This window comes from Anabrus simplex, chromosome 2 (genome assembly GCF_040414725.1).
Source record: "Anabrus simplex isolate iqAnaSimp1 chromosome 2, ASM4041472v1, whole genome shotgun sequence".
Taxonomy (NCBI): domain Eukaryota; kingdom Metazoa; phylum Arthropoda; class Insecta; order Orthoptera; family Tettigoniidae; genus Anabrus; species Anabrus simplex.
In genome coordinates, this window is record NC_090266.1 from 1,160,401,071 (window position 1) to 1,160,417,329 (window position 16,259).

A 16,259-nucleotide genomic window follows, 5' to 3' on the forward strand; every position below is an offset into this window, starting at 1 on the left:
AAAGGTTATAATTTCCACGTTATTGACACATTGAACCTGTATAACGTTCGAACTTGTGATTAGGGCGTTCATTCTGTAACGTTGGCATTCGTACAATCTTTCCCGGATCAGTGGCTCAGACGGTGCTGAAATGGGCAACGAATACGATTCTTCTCCTCCTTCTTCCTGACCTTCTCCCCAATTTAACGGCCTATGCCCTTTCTGACGCCAGCCATATGTGGATAGATAGTTGTATTCACTATTCCGTGTTTCTGTGGTGGTTGGTAATGTACTGTGTTGTGTTTAGATGAAGATGTTTATTAGGACGAACACCAACACACAGTTTCCGAGCCAGGGGAATTAACCATTCGCGGTTAAAATCCCCTACCGGGTCGGAAATGGAACCAAGGCCCATCTGAATCAAAGGCCCCTTCGCAGAGTATTGAACCAAGGAGTCGGACTGACTGATTCAGGTGTTGACATTTGTTCCCTTATGACCTGTTTTATAAACTAGTTTTCTAAGTTTTATTGGGGAACTATCCCCCTGGGCAGTTAGTTTCTAATGTGCGTAGACTTGTAGCAAGATTTGGGCGTTCTCGAAAACCATCTCTCTATGGGCCGTAATCTCGGCTCCAGGCGGGATTGCATGGTTATTCTTATGCCCAGTCACCTATTCTCCCAGGAATTAACCCAGTACACTTACAAACACATATGTCTAAAGTAACACTTTTGACCATTTAAGTGTGTGTAATAGATTAACGGACAATATGGTTGTCGTGTACGTCTACTAACGGGTGTGGACGAAAGTCCTGTGTTGTCGTAGTGTTTCAGTGTGGCCAAAATGTAATTTGGAAAATGTGTCTAGTGGCATCAGATAACTTCTAACGTAATTCTTGTATCTTTCTGTAGCATTTTGGTAGTTTCAACTTCACACATTACCAGCTTTTGGTGATCGCGGAATTCACGTGTATACAGAGTGAATCACCTAAAACATTCACCCCAAATAGTTTTGAAATGAAAGGTTCTATTGATGTGCTTTTTTCACAGAAATTAAGTGTAACCAAGGGCTCATCAGTGTAGCCCATACATAGATTTTGATAACTATCACAATGTGTATTATTTTAGAAAGTTCCATTTTTCAAATGGAACAATGTCTATTGACATTAACAATACAAACCTATAGTGAATTAGCATGTCATTGGTGTGTTTTCAGGATTCTAGTACAAGTAATTTACGAGCTATCATAGTTCGAAAATTGTAAATGCCAAGATTTGTCGGCTTTATTCAACTGCTGCTCCGGAAACCGTAAACGTAGTTAGTGGGACGTAAAGACAATAATATTAAATTGTCATTCAACTGCTTAGTTACTAGACTACGATGTTCTTTTGCTTGTTAATAATAATTTCGTGTGGCTATTTCTAGCCGAGTGCAGCCCTTGTAAGGCAGACCCTCCGAGGAGGGTGGGCGGCACCTGCCATTTGTAGGTAACTGCGTGTTATTGTGGTGGAGGATAGTGTTATGTGTGGTGTGTGAGTAGCAGGGATGTTGGGGACAGCACAAACACCCAGCCCCGGGCCATTGGAATTAACCAATGAAGGTTAAAATCCCCTACCCGGCCGGAAATCGAACCCGGGACCCTCTGAACCGAAGGCCAGTACGCTGACCATTCAGCCAACGAGTCGGCTTATGTTTGTTTCCTTTACAGTACACCGATTGCATTGCTACTTACTTGTCAGTTACGTTGTGATAGTTCAAGGAGGAGGACGTAGTGGATCATTGAAGGCCTATTTACCAATGCTGAAAAAGCCGACATGTTATTGGTGTGCCGAGAAAGTAGGAAGAATGCTGTTCATTCCTGTGCTCAGGATATCGCAATAGACGTCGCATATCCCGACAATTATTTGTGAACCCCTTCAACCAGGTATGTGAAACTGGAAGTGTAACACCTAGAAAACGTAACAGAAACAAACGAGTGACTGGAGAAGGTGGCGAAATTAATGTTCTAGCAGCTGTTGCTGTAGATCTTCACGTTATTTCCCGTGCAGTCGTACGAGGAAGTGGCATGATTCAGGCATGTGTACTACGCATTTTCCACCGTCATGGAAGCGGTTTTGAGAATCGTGTTAACTTTTGTACTTGGGCATCATGACAAGATACACCAGATTTATCGTGTATGTTGTTTAGTGATGAAGCAACATTCATATATCATGGCCAAGTAAACTTCCGAAACATGCACTATTGGTCTGTAAACAATCTCCATTCGCTTCAAGTGAAACGACAGCGTCCATGGAGTTTAAATGTGCGGTGTGGAATAGTGAGCCATCAGCTCATAGACCCTTTTTTCATAGAAGGAACACTAAATTCTCAAACGTATCTCAACCTCCTAACAGACCTATACTTCCACAGATGTTAGAAGACGTTCCGCTGCAGTCTAGGAGGAACACGTGGTATCAGCATGACGGCTGTCCAGCGCATAGTGCACAACGTACTACACCTTCTCTTGATCGATTGTTTCCAGATTGGTTGATTGGACAAAGGGGACCTGTACCTTGGCCGTCCCGTTCACCAGATTTCACCCGTATAGCTATTTTCTCTGGGTAAAGGTAAACGATACTGTTTACAAGGACATACCGACTGCAGCAGATGATGCGAAGCGATGTATTACTGCTGCCTGCGCTGAAATGTCTAATGAAATTCTAGAATGTGTGCATCAGTCCTTACGTGGCAGACTAGAAGCTTGTATTGAAGCTGGTCGTCGTATTTTGAACACAAACTTTGAAGGCCAATTCTCTTTCTCTTTGTGTCAAGTTAGTACTGACACATGGAACAGACAGCAATTTTCTAACTACGGTAGCTCGTAAACTACTTTACTAGAATCCTGACAAGAACACCATTGGCATTATAATTTACTCTAATTTTATTGTGTTAATGTGAATAGGCAGCATTGTTCCATTTGAAAGTCCGACTCGTTGGCTGAACGGTCAGCGTACCGGCCTTCGGTTCAGAGGGTCCCGGGTTCGATTCCCGGCCGGGACGGGGATTTTAACCTTAATTGGTTAATTCCAGTGGCACGGGGGCTGGGTGTATGTGTTGTCTTCATCATCATTTCATCCTCATCACGACGCGCAGGTCACCTACGGGTGTCAAATAGACCTGCACCTGGCGAGCCGAACCCTTCCTGGGATATCCCGGCACTAAAAACAAGCCATACGACATTTCATTTCCATTTGAAAAAGTAAGTTTCTAAAATAACTGCACGTTCTAATAATTATTACAATTTGTGTATGGGCTACAGTTATGAACCCTTGGTTTTCTGTGAAAACAGCACATCAGTAGCACCTTCCATTTCGGAAATATTTGGGGTGCAAGTTCTAGGTGATTCATTCTGTATATGGAGATTAATCCTTACTACCTGGTATTTGTGTTCGAATCAATTTATTTAAATTGGTTGCATTAGGATTAATTCGACAGGACTCTATGACGAAAAAATTGATGTTTTTAACGCAGGTGTGTTTCTTGTTGCTTGCGATATCGCATTGGTAACGAATACTTACTGAGCGTGTAGTTTGTTTGATAACCGATTGGTTTTAGTGAAAGTACGGGTGCGTTTGGACTGGTACTGAGAAGGAAGTGGCCAACATGTATATGTTGGGTACCATCCTTGCATTTGCGACTGGAATGCCACATGTACAGGTTGTAACAGTAAGGTGCGGCCAACCATTCAGGACACATTCCTCACACGTAGAAGAAGACACTATGTTATATGGACATGGGTCTGGAAACGCTTTTTTTTTCATTTTAGAACTCATTTTCTACAACTCTACACAGTACATTGATCATAGGAAACACACAGAAACAGAACGTACCTGAATACCACATGAAACTCTTCCTTACATTTTCCTCCTGTAGATGGGGTTGTAGAATAACATACACGGTATTTCCTGCCTGTAGAAAGAGACGACATAAAGGCGTACCGGGGTGTCTCAACTTCAGAGCGTGGGTTGGCGACTAGGATTACCTTAGCTGGGCCTGGCATTGCTTCCACTTGTGTCAGGCTCCTCTCTTTCATCTATCTCACCTCGCTTGGTCAATTCTTGTTCTTTTCGGACCCTCATGGTACTAGGTTTTCGATGCCTAAGGAGTCTTTCATTTTCATGCCCTTCGTGTCCCTTCCCTTTCTTCTGCCGATACCTTCATTTTCCGAAGTGTCGGACGTCTTGCAGTTTTCCCTCCGAAGAATGTTAATAGAGGATATTTGCCCAATTGGCACTTCCTCTTAACACAGTAATGAACTGAACATTTCATATAAGAAGAGTTTCATGTGGCATACTGGTTCGTTCTGTTCCTGCGTGTTTCCCGTGATTAATGTACAATTTAAAGTGGTAGAAAATGAGAGTACTAGTATGGAAGTAAAACGTTTCCGGACCCACGGCCATACAACCTATTTTCCTCTTTTACGTGTGAGGAATGTGTCCCGAACGTTTGGCCGTACCTTACTGTATACAGCCTGTAGAACTAAAATGAAGTACAGTTTTAGGTTGTCTGTTCGCACTTGGCAAATAAATTCGTGAATTGTGTTTTCAGTAATTCTCTCTTACTTAGCTCTTAGCCTATATGTTTTAGAAAGGGATAAATTTGGCTCTGCATATTGCGCAGTTAGCTATAAAGTTCTAGATTTGGTGACGGGCTGGTGTTAATCCTGTTGACTATTTTCGAAATTATTTTCCATGGTGTCTCATTTCAACTGCAGGAAATGCTGGGACGATTCTTTACTCGAGCGACGCGGTAGCGGACGTGTAGCTCCAATGTCTTCTCACCAAGGCTGGACTCTAATCGCGGTCATTCACTTGAGATTTATGAAACGGAAAATCGCGTCCCCATGGTTCAGATTCCTCCTAAATCTGTAGAACTTAAAATTAAGTCATGTTAGCTTGTTTGTTTTTCTGAAGGGCCCCAGCTGCTTCCCAGTGCGAGTGCAATAAAAATACACCTTCGTCAGCTTCTCCCGTATATTTATCACTAGACCCACTCAGCCTCGTTTTAGTTTTTGCCATGGACTTAAACGACGCCACTTGATTTTTCAGGTGAAAATTCCAACCCAAGATCGACTGGGATTCGAAACCCTGCTGTCCAAGACAGAAAGCCGGGATCTAAGCCACTGCACTAATGTCGCCCGTATCCTATACAATTGCGATGAACAGACAGCCTATCAACACCATTTATGAAGCAGGATCGGCACGCAGTGCGTGCATGACGCTGCTAACAGCGGTTTCTCGAGCCCCTGAAAAAATTAACAAAGTTATTTTTTAAATCTCATTTTCTTTACTATTGGAGAATTCAGTGTTGATCAGTAACCTTGTTGAATGGAGTAACATGTTTCTTTTGCAGATGGTCTGTATGATGCATTCATCACTAATCGTTTTGTTTCAGAAGACGTGAGGTCCTATCGCAGCGTGGAGATAACTTCGGCCTTTTCGCACTTGCCGCATAAAGGTAAGATCTATTTGATTTTTGCGCGATTGGTTTCAAGAACTGCTCATGACTCGTTGCTGGCGCATGAAATACCATTTTTTTATGTGTTGTAAAATGCCATTATTTTTAAGCAAGTGCTTTTCTCGAGTCGCTAACGATACTGTGTGCTATTCTTTGTCATAATAGGGACTTTGATCATATTTAGCTATCAGTGCTATTTACTTTCGAGAGTAGAAACCGTCGTATAAATGATGATAAATTACAATATTTGGCTTATTTCAGCCTGTGATAGGGATAGATGCAGCGTGCTTTACTGGCGTGTATGTAAAACACCTTGAGAAATACTGCACAGATAGAGCAACCGCATACCTATGAACGATGTAGCTTTCAGGTTTGTCACGGGCCGTGATTCAACTCTTTTGGTTGGGTACGATGGGTGAAAAGAAAATATTCCTTGTCTTTGAAAAAATGTCATATTTGGGGGCCTAGTGTAACTGTTCCAGATTTTAACTTAATATTAGACTCACCGAGCTCGATAGCTGCAGTCGCTTAAGTGCGGCCAGTATCCCGTATTCGGGAGATAGTAGGTTCGAACCCCACTGTCGGCAGCCATGAAAATGGTTTTCCGTGATTTCCCATTTTCACAGCAGGCAAATGCTGGGGCTGTGCCTTAATTAAAGCCACGGCCGCTTCCTTCCCACTCCTAGCCCTTCCCTCTCCCATCGTCGCCATAAGACCTATCTGTGTCGGTGCGACGTAAAGCAAGTAGCAAATATATATATATTAGACTCACAATGGATTTCGTAGAGTAGTGATTCAAATTCCGTACTTCCACTATTCTACTTTGCATTTGGATAATTAAGCCATCAAGAGAAATGAACCTTGGCTTAACCCAATAATTATAACCGTTCCCTTTTATTACTTACTTACTTACTTACTTACTTACTTACTTACTTACTTACTTACTTTACAGGCCTTGAAGGGCCCATTCCGCTCTGTCTCGTGCTTTTCTCCGCCAGCTGACGTAGACTTCCCGCATCATCCAGCCATATCTTCCTTGTTCTACCTCTGCTTCTCCGTCCTTCAAGTTTGCCTGTGTATACTGTGTCTATTAGAATGTCGTCCTCTATGCATTCCACATCCATACCTGCCAACTTTCCCGATTTAGGCTGGAGACTCCCGATTTTCGACAGTTTTTCTTGCCTCCTGATTATTCTATTTTTTTCTTCCGATTTTAGCTTATTATTTTGGTGAACTTCAAACATTCAAATCCCGCCATTTCAGCTTTCTACGCTGATGGCCGGAAGTCCTTCACTCGTTGGCCGCATTCAAATAAAATGTCGACGTTTATTAATACGAGAAACGCTCGCGAATGTGCGATGTTTATTGAAACCTATATATATCGCGACGCGTACATCGATTGTCAATTTCTCGTTCTCGCGTGCTATGTTCATGTTCATTCGCATCAGTCTAGTCGTTTCTAGAGACTAGTCGCTAGATTTGAAGTATTTTTTAAAGTAATTTAGTGACCGAATTTCAAAAATAGCGACTAGTGACTTTTCTAGAGATTTTAGGAACCATTTGGAGGCAAATCTGGCGAATTTTAATTTATTGCTTGACTAGGTGTTTTCGCCTGCGTGGATTTCGTAATTTGATAACAGTAATCGTTCCTCGGTACTGCACCAAGACATTATCTGAAAATCCCTAAAGTAGGATTCTGTAACATCTTCAGTTTTCGAGATAAGTGTTTCAGAGTTCAACTCCTTCACATCTTTTCTCCCCCTTTCAAGTGAATTATCCGATACCGTAACAAAAATACATTTTTTTTTATTTTTAAAGGAGATTACAAATACCAATTTTCGGTACATATTACGTTTTTGAGACATAATACTGTAAATATATATTCATTTCAAAAATGTACCCAATTTTCCAATTCTTTCCAACCCCTCCCCACCCCAATAACTGGATTTTTCAAAAACAAAAAAATGTGTTTATTTTAAAGGAGATTCTAAATACCAATGTTTACGTCTGTAACGTGTTAATGTTTTTGAGATATGTTCATTTTAAAAATTCACCCCATTTTCACTTCTTTTAATCCCTCTTAGGTGGATTTTCCGAAAACTAAAAAATGTGTGTTTATTTTTAAAGGAGATTCCAAATACCAATTTTCACGTCTGTAACTTATTCTTTTTTTGAGATATAAGCATCCCCATTAAATGATTAAAAGCAATGTTTACGTCTAAAACATGTTAAGTTTTTGAGATATGCTAACTTCAAAAATTCACCCAATTTTTCCTTATTTTAACCCCTTTAAGAGGATTCTTTGAAAACGAAAAAATGTGTGTTTATTTTTAAAAGAGATTCCAAATACCAATTTTTACATCTTGAGTTTTGAGATATACTCATTTTAAAAATTCACTCCCATTTCCAGTACTTTTTACACACACACACACACACACACACACACACACACACACACCCTTGTGTCGATTTTCAGAAAACAAAAAAGCATACGTGTTTCTTTATTTTTAAGGCGATTCCGTGTACCAATTTTCACATCGGTAACGTCTTCAGTTTTTGAGATATAAGTATCCACATAAAAAGGATTCAACCTTGGCGAACGCCCCTGTTTTGTCTTGAAGATTTCAGACATCTTGCCATTTATCCTCACAACTGCTGTGTTAGACTCATATAGATTCTGTATCAACCAGATAAGATGTTTTGGAACTCCCATTTCCAATAACACGTGCCAAAGTTTCTCCCATTGAACACGGCCAAAGGCTTTCCTATAGTCTAAAAAGCGAATAATCATAGGAAGCTGGAATTCTCTGCTCTTTTCGATTAGTTGTCGGATGTTCAGCAGCTGTTCTCTTGTGCCTTTTCCTTTGATGAAACCAGCTTGTTCAGGGGGAGTCTATGAACTAATATAATTTTGGAGTCTTTCTTTCAAGATATACAACATGATCTTGCTAGCATGTGAGATTAACGATAAAGTCCTATAGTTATCACATTTCATTGTTGAGCCCTTCTTATGCAAGGGGATGGAAATGGATGTAACCCAGTCAGCTGGCCATTTGCCATTTCTCCATATTTTATTGCAAATGTCTGTGATAATTTGAGCACCAATATCGCTCGTCTCTTTCAGTAGTTCTGCTGTTATGTTGTCAGAACCCGGTGCTTTGTGCGGTCGCAACGATGCAATTGCCCGTTTTGTTTCCTGAAGTAAGATGTCTGGTTCTTGTTCAAAATCTTGCCATTCAATCATCGACTGTACTGTCTCTTCTTTATACAACTCCTCACAGTACTGTTTCCATCTATTCAATACAATTTCAAAATCATGTATCCTATGACCATTAGAATCTTCTATGGACCATACACGAGGTTTGTATTTATTTGACAGCTATTTTACTTTCGGGTATATATCTCGTGTCTCATTGTGATGGCAATGAGCTTCAATTTCTTCAGATTCCTGACAGATACTTATGTTTGTCTAAGCGGCAATTACGTTGAATTTCACGACACAGCTCAAAGTATCTGTCTTGAATGTGCAAGCCTGTTTCTTTCCGTTGTTTCCGCTGCTCTATGAGCTGCCACGTATGATCACTGATCCAACACTTACGATGACTGTATTGGAGAAGAATGTTTCATTGCAATGCTCACTATATTTTGTTTGAGGTCTTCCCACGTGGACCCTTCATCAGTACTGTGCTCCCTTCTAGTGTTCAAAAGAACATTTTGGATTTCCACACCAAAACTCCTTAAGTTTTCACCTTCTACCTTTTGCATTTAACCAGGTACACGGCGCATACCTCTGAGTTTCAATCTGAACACCATAAACAGTAGTTGGTGATCTGAGCCACAATCTGCACCACGGTATGTTTTTGCATTGATGACAGAGGATTTCCAGCGATTGTTAACCAATATAAAACCAGTCTGATTTCTATGAAGACCATCAGGGGAGCACCATGTATACATTCGACGAATATGATGTTGAAAGAAAGTGTTGGTTACACATAATTCACGTTCCATACAAAACTGTAGTAGCCTCTCTCCACTATCATTTCGCTTTCCAATGCCATAATGGCCCACGATGTGTCTAAACTCACTGTCAGTGGTCGTTTCTTCGATCTTTGCATTAAAGTCTCCAAGAACCACTGATATTTCCTTACTTGAAATATTCTTCATTACATCATCTAATTCTCCATAAAATTTCTCGATTTCTTCTTCGCTCGAAACAGATGTAGTTTACATGGCGCTGCCTTAAGTGTTAAGTGGATGTTTCTGTTATTAACACATGAACATCCATCCACTAGATTTGCCAAATGTGGAGGGATAATTACTGCAACGCCATTGGCGCTTTAATTATCTGGTCCAGAAAAGTACACCGTATTACCCTTAGTGGTGCAGAAGAAGCCATTACCTTTCCAGTGTGTTTGAGATAGACCTAGCAAGTGTAGATTGTGATTTTCTATTAACTTCTCAATGATCTGAAGTTTCTTAGGTTACAAGAGTCCCCTTACATTCGAAGTTGCTATTTTATTTTGGCGTCGAAGAGATGTTCTCTTTAAGATGTTACTCCTCCCAGTCGCAGATTTCCCACACAAGGCCTGGGAATCTACCTTCATGTGCCCAGTCACCAATTTCACACCATTCAGCCTGGACCTGAGATGGCGCCGGGTGTCAACCGGATCGCTTGACGAATTAATTTCCAAATTAGCCATATCCATCAGATATTTTCTTAGGAAGGTAGTGTGGTAGTTTCCCCTTGCTTTCCACACTGCAGTATCATGGCCGTTGATGCTGATTCAGCGACGTCCATAATAATCCAGTGATGAGCCGATCCAAAGTCATTTTTTTACGCCTCATCCTGGCACTGATAGGTACTGCTGTCCTCTATCAGGGATGGATTCCAGTGGCATTTCCTGCACTGAGGGGACCATCACCCCACCTAAAGGAGCTCATCCGCCAAAAGTCGTTGGCACCCTTAGGGAGTCCGGTTATTTACACTCGGCGTTGAGTCCTGGCTGTACGGTCTACTCCAGGGATGGCGAACCTATGCCACGCGTGTCACTTGGTGACACGCGAACAGGATTTCGGTGGCACGCCACATGAACATATTAAAGTTTTTATATTGTGCTACAGACTATACAATATCACGTGGTTCGTATAGTAATAGTCTTTTACGTGTAAGAAATAAATATCGAAAACCTGGCCGTCAGTCAGTCGGTGAGTGAAGTTTGACGTGTGTGTGGTAGCCAGTAGCGCGTAATTATTCGTTGTGTGTTGCTGTTTATTGAATGTCGTTTGTATACGGACCTCACAAACATGTTTTCGGTGCCGATAAAACAGAAACTTAACAAAAGTAGTAACCGGATTCTTCAAGAACAGTGGACAACGGAATTCAGAGTGATAGAAATAAACAATAACGCTTTGTGTTGCCTGTGACTGAAAACCGTCGTGTCCCGCACATTTAATGTAGGCCAAAATCACCATTTCCGGACGAATCATTTACATGTTCGTTCCATGTCAAATGAAGAAAGCTCATTTCACAGAAAATCGAAGAACACACAAAGCAAACTATCTGTTTTGTATCATCTTTCAGGCCAAGGAATAATATCAGTGCGGATGTTTCCATCTGTCTCACTGCATATTAGGGCATGGGAAGCCGATTTTTGACGGTGAGTTCTTGAAAGAGACTTTCTTATCGACATCCGATACATTAATTGAAGACTTTCCTAATAAACAGCAAATAATTAACAGAATTAAAGAAATGCCAGCCAGCCGAAATACTGTCAAAGGTAGAATAATAAGAATGAGTGAAGATGTTTCGGAGCATTTGAAAGCTGATTCGGATAACTCCCAGATGTATTCAGTATGTCTTGATGAAAACACGTATGTGACCTTACAAGAAAGGATTGCTGTTTTGAATGATTTCCTTGTGAAAATATGATGAGGGGAGGGAGGAATTAGTAAAATTGTCGAGTTTACGAAATACGACAATAGATAAGGATATAATGAAGGATGTGAAGCAAGAACTTGTATTAAAAATGGGCTTTGACTTACAGAATAGCCTCAAGTATGATGCGTATTGATAATGGGTTTGTGCAATTTCTTAAAGAAAACGTTAAACACCCTACAATGAACGTTGTGAAGTCAACAGTTAGAATCCGTCTTGGTTCAGACCTATGTGCTTCTTGTGTGTTACTGAAGACAAGAAGTTATGAACCTAATATAAATGACATGGGTACTAAATGTGAGAACGATATTTCACTCGAAGTTCATTAGCAATATTATTTTAATTGTTATATCTAATAATATTTAATGACGAGGAATGTTACAATGGGAGCTTATTATATATTTTTACAAGTAATGTTAGGCATTCTCGAAATACTTAAAAATGTATTTTTGATGTTTCTGCAAAATACAACCACGAAGCATGCAGTCAGCTGTATTTACAAGATATATATTAAATAAGTAAATAAATCACTAAAAGAATAACTAACATATTATGAAACATAATTGGAAATTAAGAAAAGAAGTCGTACGTGGGGGGGGGGGGTTATAGCCATTCTTTGAAAGAAAATAACAAGTGGCACAGTAAACAGTTGAGAATAATAAAAGAGACTTAAAATGGCACACTAGCTGGAAAAGGTTCGCCATCCCTGGTCTACTCCATTACCGTAGCAGGGTAACCTGGCCGGACTTGACAGGCCATTCGAGTGATTAATTTTATTTCCAATAGGATAATGATCCCAAGCAGTCATATATTGGATGTGGAAGTGAGAAAAAGGCATATTTCCAGTAAACGTCAATTGATGGAGGCATTGTCCGAAGAATGGTACAAGATCTCATCAAACTGCACACAGACTTTGGTAGTATCAATACCAAGAAGATTACAAGCCATGATCGATGGAAGTGGAATGCAAAATACTGATGTGCATTCGTTTCTTTGTAAGATACAATTCTGTTATTTGTTTTGATCGTGTGCAAATAGAGCTACATCACGTGATAAAAAGTGCCTCTGGATGTTATTCCCCGCCCCAAAACATCGTGGTGCACATGAACAAGAAGTTCAAAGGTAGAACCCATCTCCTTGACATTTCATTTTAATTATCTTCTATTCCTCGATATTTATATATGGATTCTTAAAAGGCGCAGAACGTTTCGCTAAACTCTTTTCACTGAGGAACGCAGTCAACGAGTTTTCGTGAAGAATATTAATGAATAAATTAACCGTCAAATCACTTCAGTGAATTATTTGGGAATGGAACAGTGCAGCAAAATAGGGCCGCTGAAAAGAGAATTCTCCACCAATTGTATCCTTACCTTGTCATGGTGGTGGGGCTTGCGTTGTCAGATGATGCTAACAAATCGCCAGGCAGAAAGCACTCGTTACGCAAAATCTAACGACCGAAACCTGGCGGATTTATTGGACAGACCCAGGCAGTGGACTAGGGCAAATTATTTGAGGTGAGAGACTTGTAATGTGCTGAGCCTCAATACAGTCGGAGCTATGAGGAAACTTCAGCACGTTTTGGGAAAATATAGAGTGAATAAAGCTTCTCTTCAGTAAGTAAGGTGGGCAGAGGCTGGGGCGATGAATTTTAAAGAATATGTTCTGTTCAGTAGTGGTAACATAAACGGTACCCATGTCGCAGCGTTCATGGTCTAGAAGAAATCGAAGTATGCAGTGATTTATTTTGAACCTGTTCATAGATCGGTCTGGAGAATATTAAAGCCGAGATATGGAGATTGGGAGCGAAGGATAATTTCTGCTTCGTGGTGCAGTGCGTTCTCTTGCCTTAATGTGATTTTTTTATTGAAGGCTTGTGATTGAGGGTTACCGTGTAACAACTCACTGTGTGACATTACCATTTGCTATGTCACCTAGTACGTTGCACTGTTCTCACTAGCCCTTTGGTGGGCGAACCCTGAGTATTGAATCCCTTGTATCATCAAAGAAAACGTGTTAACATACCTTCACAGCGCGTGGAGCAGCTTTGAAAGTTTTTCGTTACGCAGATGTTATATGCTTTCATTGCATGCTGCTTCGTTTCTGATTCGAAGAGATCCAGTTTGTGTATCCATTTTCACTTCTGAAGAGGATTCTTTTACCGCACCCAACGCTATGATGAAAGACCCGTTAGATCACTTTTTTTGGTCCGTACGCACGCCATTAATCTTGGCATCAATTGCGAACGCGTCCTCTATCCTGACCTGTGACTGATACCCTACGATCTTCCTTTACTCCGTCATTAGTCTGTTCAAGAAATTGAAGAGCGATTATAATGTTTGACTGTTGGGATCTTGCTTTATCCGACATACTTCCACATTTTCATGGAAACTAAAGATCACTTGTGAACAGTTTTTTGTGAGACACAATGGCCGCTATATATCGATTAAATTACTTAAAATTACCACCGCGAATATTTCCGAAACGGGATTTGAGATTGATGGGATGTTTTCTCTGTAGAGGACTGATCTGAACTGAGGTTCGCAAATATAGTCCATTCAGAGTTTGCCACAGTGATCGGGTGGTGGTTTTCTAGACCAGTTTTTTTATCCCGTTCAGAGCTTTCCCCAGTGATCCGAAGGTGGTTTTCTATACGAGTTTGTTATTATTGGGAATATTGCCTGTTGATAGTAGGGAAATTAAAGTAGGTAAGATTAATACCTCAATGGCGCTTTTCGTGGATGATCGTAGTACAGAGTTAACAAGATCTCACTTGAATCTTCGAGTATTGCTTGCTCCATTTGAACTACCGCTTGTAGGGTATATACAGTGACCGTCATTATTTTTTCGGACAGGCAGAGTTCCTTTATATTTCACATAAAAAGATTAATAACAAACACAAATAGTATAATTTTGCTTACTCCAGAATAAATAGTTACACATACAGATACCAAAAATAAATAATCACTTCATTTCATGATACACAACAAATTTGAAATTTATGAATGTAATTATTATAATAATACCAAAAATTACCTGTTCGTAAATATTCGGACAAAAATGCAAGTACAAGAAAAATATGAAGGATGGAGTCCATGTAGTAATATCAATACTTCGTGATTCTTTTGTTCCTGCGAAGCACTTTGTCAGGCGTCTCGGCATGCTCTCCACGAGTTTTCTTGTGGTGGAATGGGACAATTTTTCTCACTCCTCTTGCGGTCGTCTCTTCACATCAGCTTTGGAATGTATGGGAAGTTTCCAGATATTGTTTTCCAGTATATCCCATAAATTCTCTATGGGGTTAATGTCAGGGCTTTGTGGGGGGAGGATTCACAACTTTAAGACAGTTTTGAAACAACTATGGCTGTACATGATAGGCCGTATGTTTCGGGTCGCTATCCTGATAAAATTTAAAACAGTCCCCAACTCCCATATTTTCTGCACTTTTCTTCAGGTAGTTGTTTTTAAAATCTGAAGATACAGGTGGTGGTCCATGTTTCCGTCCATAAAAACCAGCTCACCTACCCCTTGAGCCGACATTCAGCCCCACACCATAATATGTCCCCCTCCATGTTTTACCGTTGCCTTCATATTTCTTTCTTCACACTTTTTATTGGGCTGTTTCCAAACTATGATGCGCCCATTTGAGCCATTACTCCATCTAGAAAGGATGTGCTGAGGTGGTAAAGGTGAATCGGGTAAACTCTCTTTGTAAGCAGCTATAGCTGCAAGGGTTTTGAAAAACATCTGTATAGAATAAAATATTATTTTGAAAGGATTAAACTCTGCCACATATTATGATTACATCTTTGGGACCATTAAAAATTGTATAAACCTAAATCTTACACGCACCTTTTTACTTTAGGATATCAAATTTTTGGCACTGTCATAATTAGAACGCATTGCTTTTGCAACACGGTGGGCCCAATGAGCATGACACGTAATCTGTTTCAGTGTACGACAGAATATGTTAATTGCTTACCCGTCTTTCAGCCTGTATGGAGCAGGGAACAAGGTCACTTAACAGCAAAAAGAAACCCTCCGTTTTTATTTCGATTATGTGTCCAAAAACGTTCATAAAATGGTCTTTTAAAGGAGAATACAATTTATAATGTTGAACATTACAATATCTATTCATTGAAACTTACACAATCCATAATCAAAGAAACTGGATGTTTTCCAGGACTTTACAGCACACTAGGTTAGGTTGATGCAAATGGTCCCGGGTCGACCAGGCCCGACCACAGTTTTCGTATCATCAGGTTAGGATCGGTGGTTTCATCTACAGATGTCCCCATGATTGATGTTCCCTAGTCGTCGCAAATGTTACCCAATACCTGCTTATCAAAACATTTTTACGTGTGTGAAAACAGATTTTTGTTTATTTACACAGACAATTGTGGGGGAATTTTTGCAAATACATTATGCAGGCCTAACTGATTATAAGATTTTGGAACATAATATTTCCTCATTGTCGAGGGATTAGTGGCACAATTTGATGTTTTTATCCAAAAAACTTAAGTCTTGGGTTTCTGACATTCTGAAGTGGCAGGATTTGCTTCTACAAAAGCATCGCACTAATCCATGTAATCATTTTTTATTGCTGCCTTGCGTGCGGGAGAAGTAAAGGAAAATAAAAATCGGAGTAGGGGTTACACCAGAACATCATATTTTTGTAAAACTGTTAAAACATGCATATTTAAACGGAATATAATCTATATATATAAAAAATAACGTGTCCTGACTGACTGATTGACTTGACTGACTGACTGACTGACTGACTGACTGACTGACTGACTGACTGACTGACTGACTGACTATCGCCGAGCCCAAACTATTGGACACAAAGAAATGA

At 40.2% G+C, this 16,259-nt stretch overlaps 1 protein-coding gene across 7 annotated transcripts in view; it reads left to right on the top strand.

Annotated features, from left to right (window-relative positions):
* Positions 1–16,259, top strand: part of HDAC4 (histone deacetylase 4) — a 1,180,658-nt gene that overhangs the window by 587,990 nt on the left and 576,409 nt on the right. For 5 of the 7 annotated variants that reach the window (XM_068226410.1, XM_068226411.1, XM_068226412.1 and 2 more), the window contains one exon: positions 5,410–5,472. In XM_068226410.1, the coding sequence (XP_068082511.1) occupies positions 5,410–5,472 (63 nt within the window). The remainder of the gene's footprint in view (positions 1–5,409; positions 5,473–16,259) is intronic. The other 2 variants (XM_067142123.2, XM_067142125.2) reach the window with 1 other exon arrangement.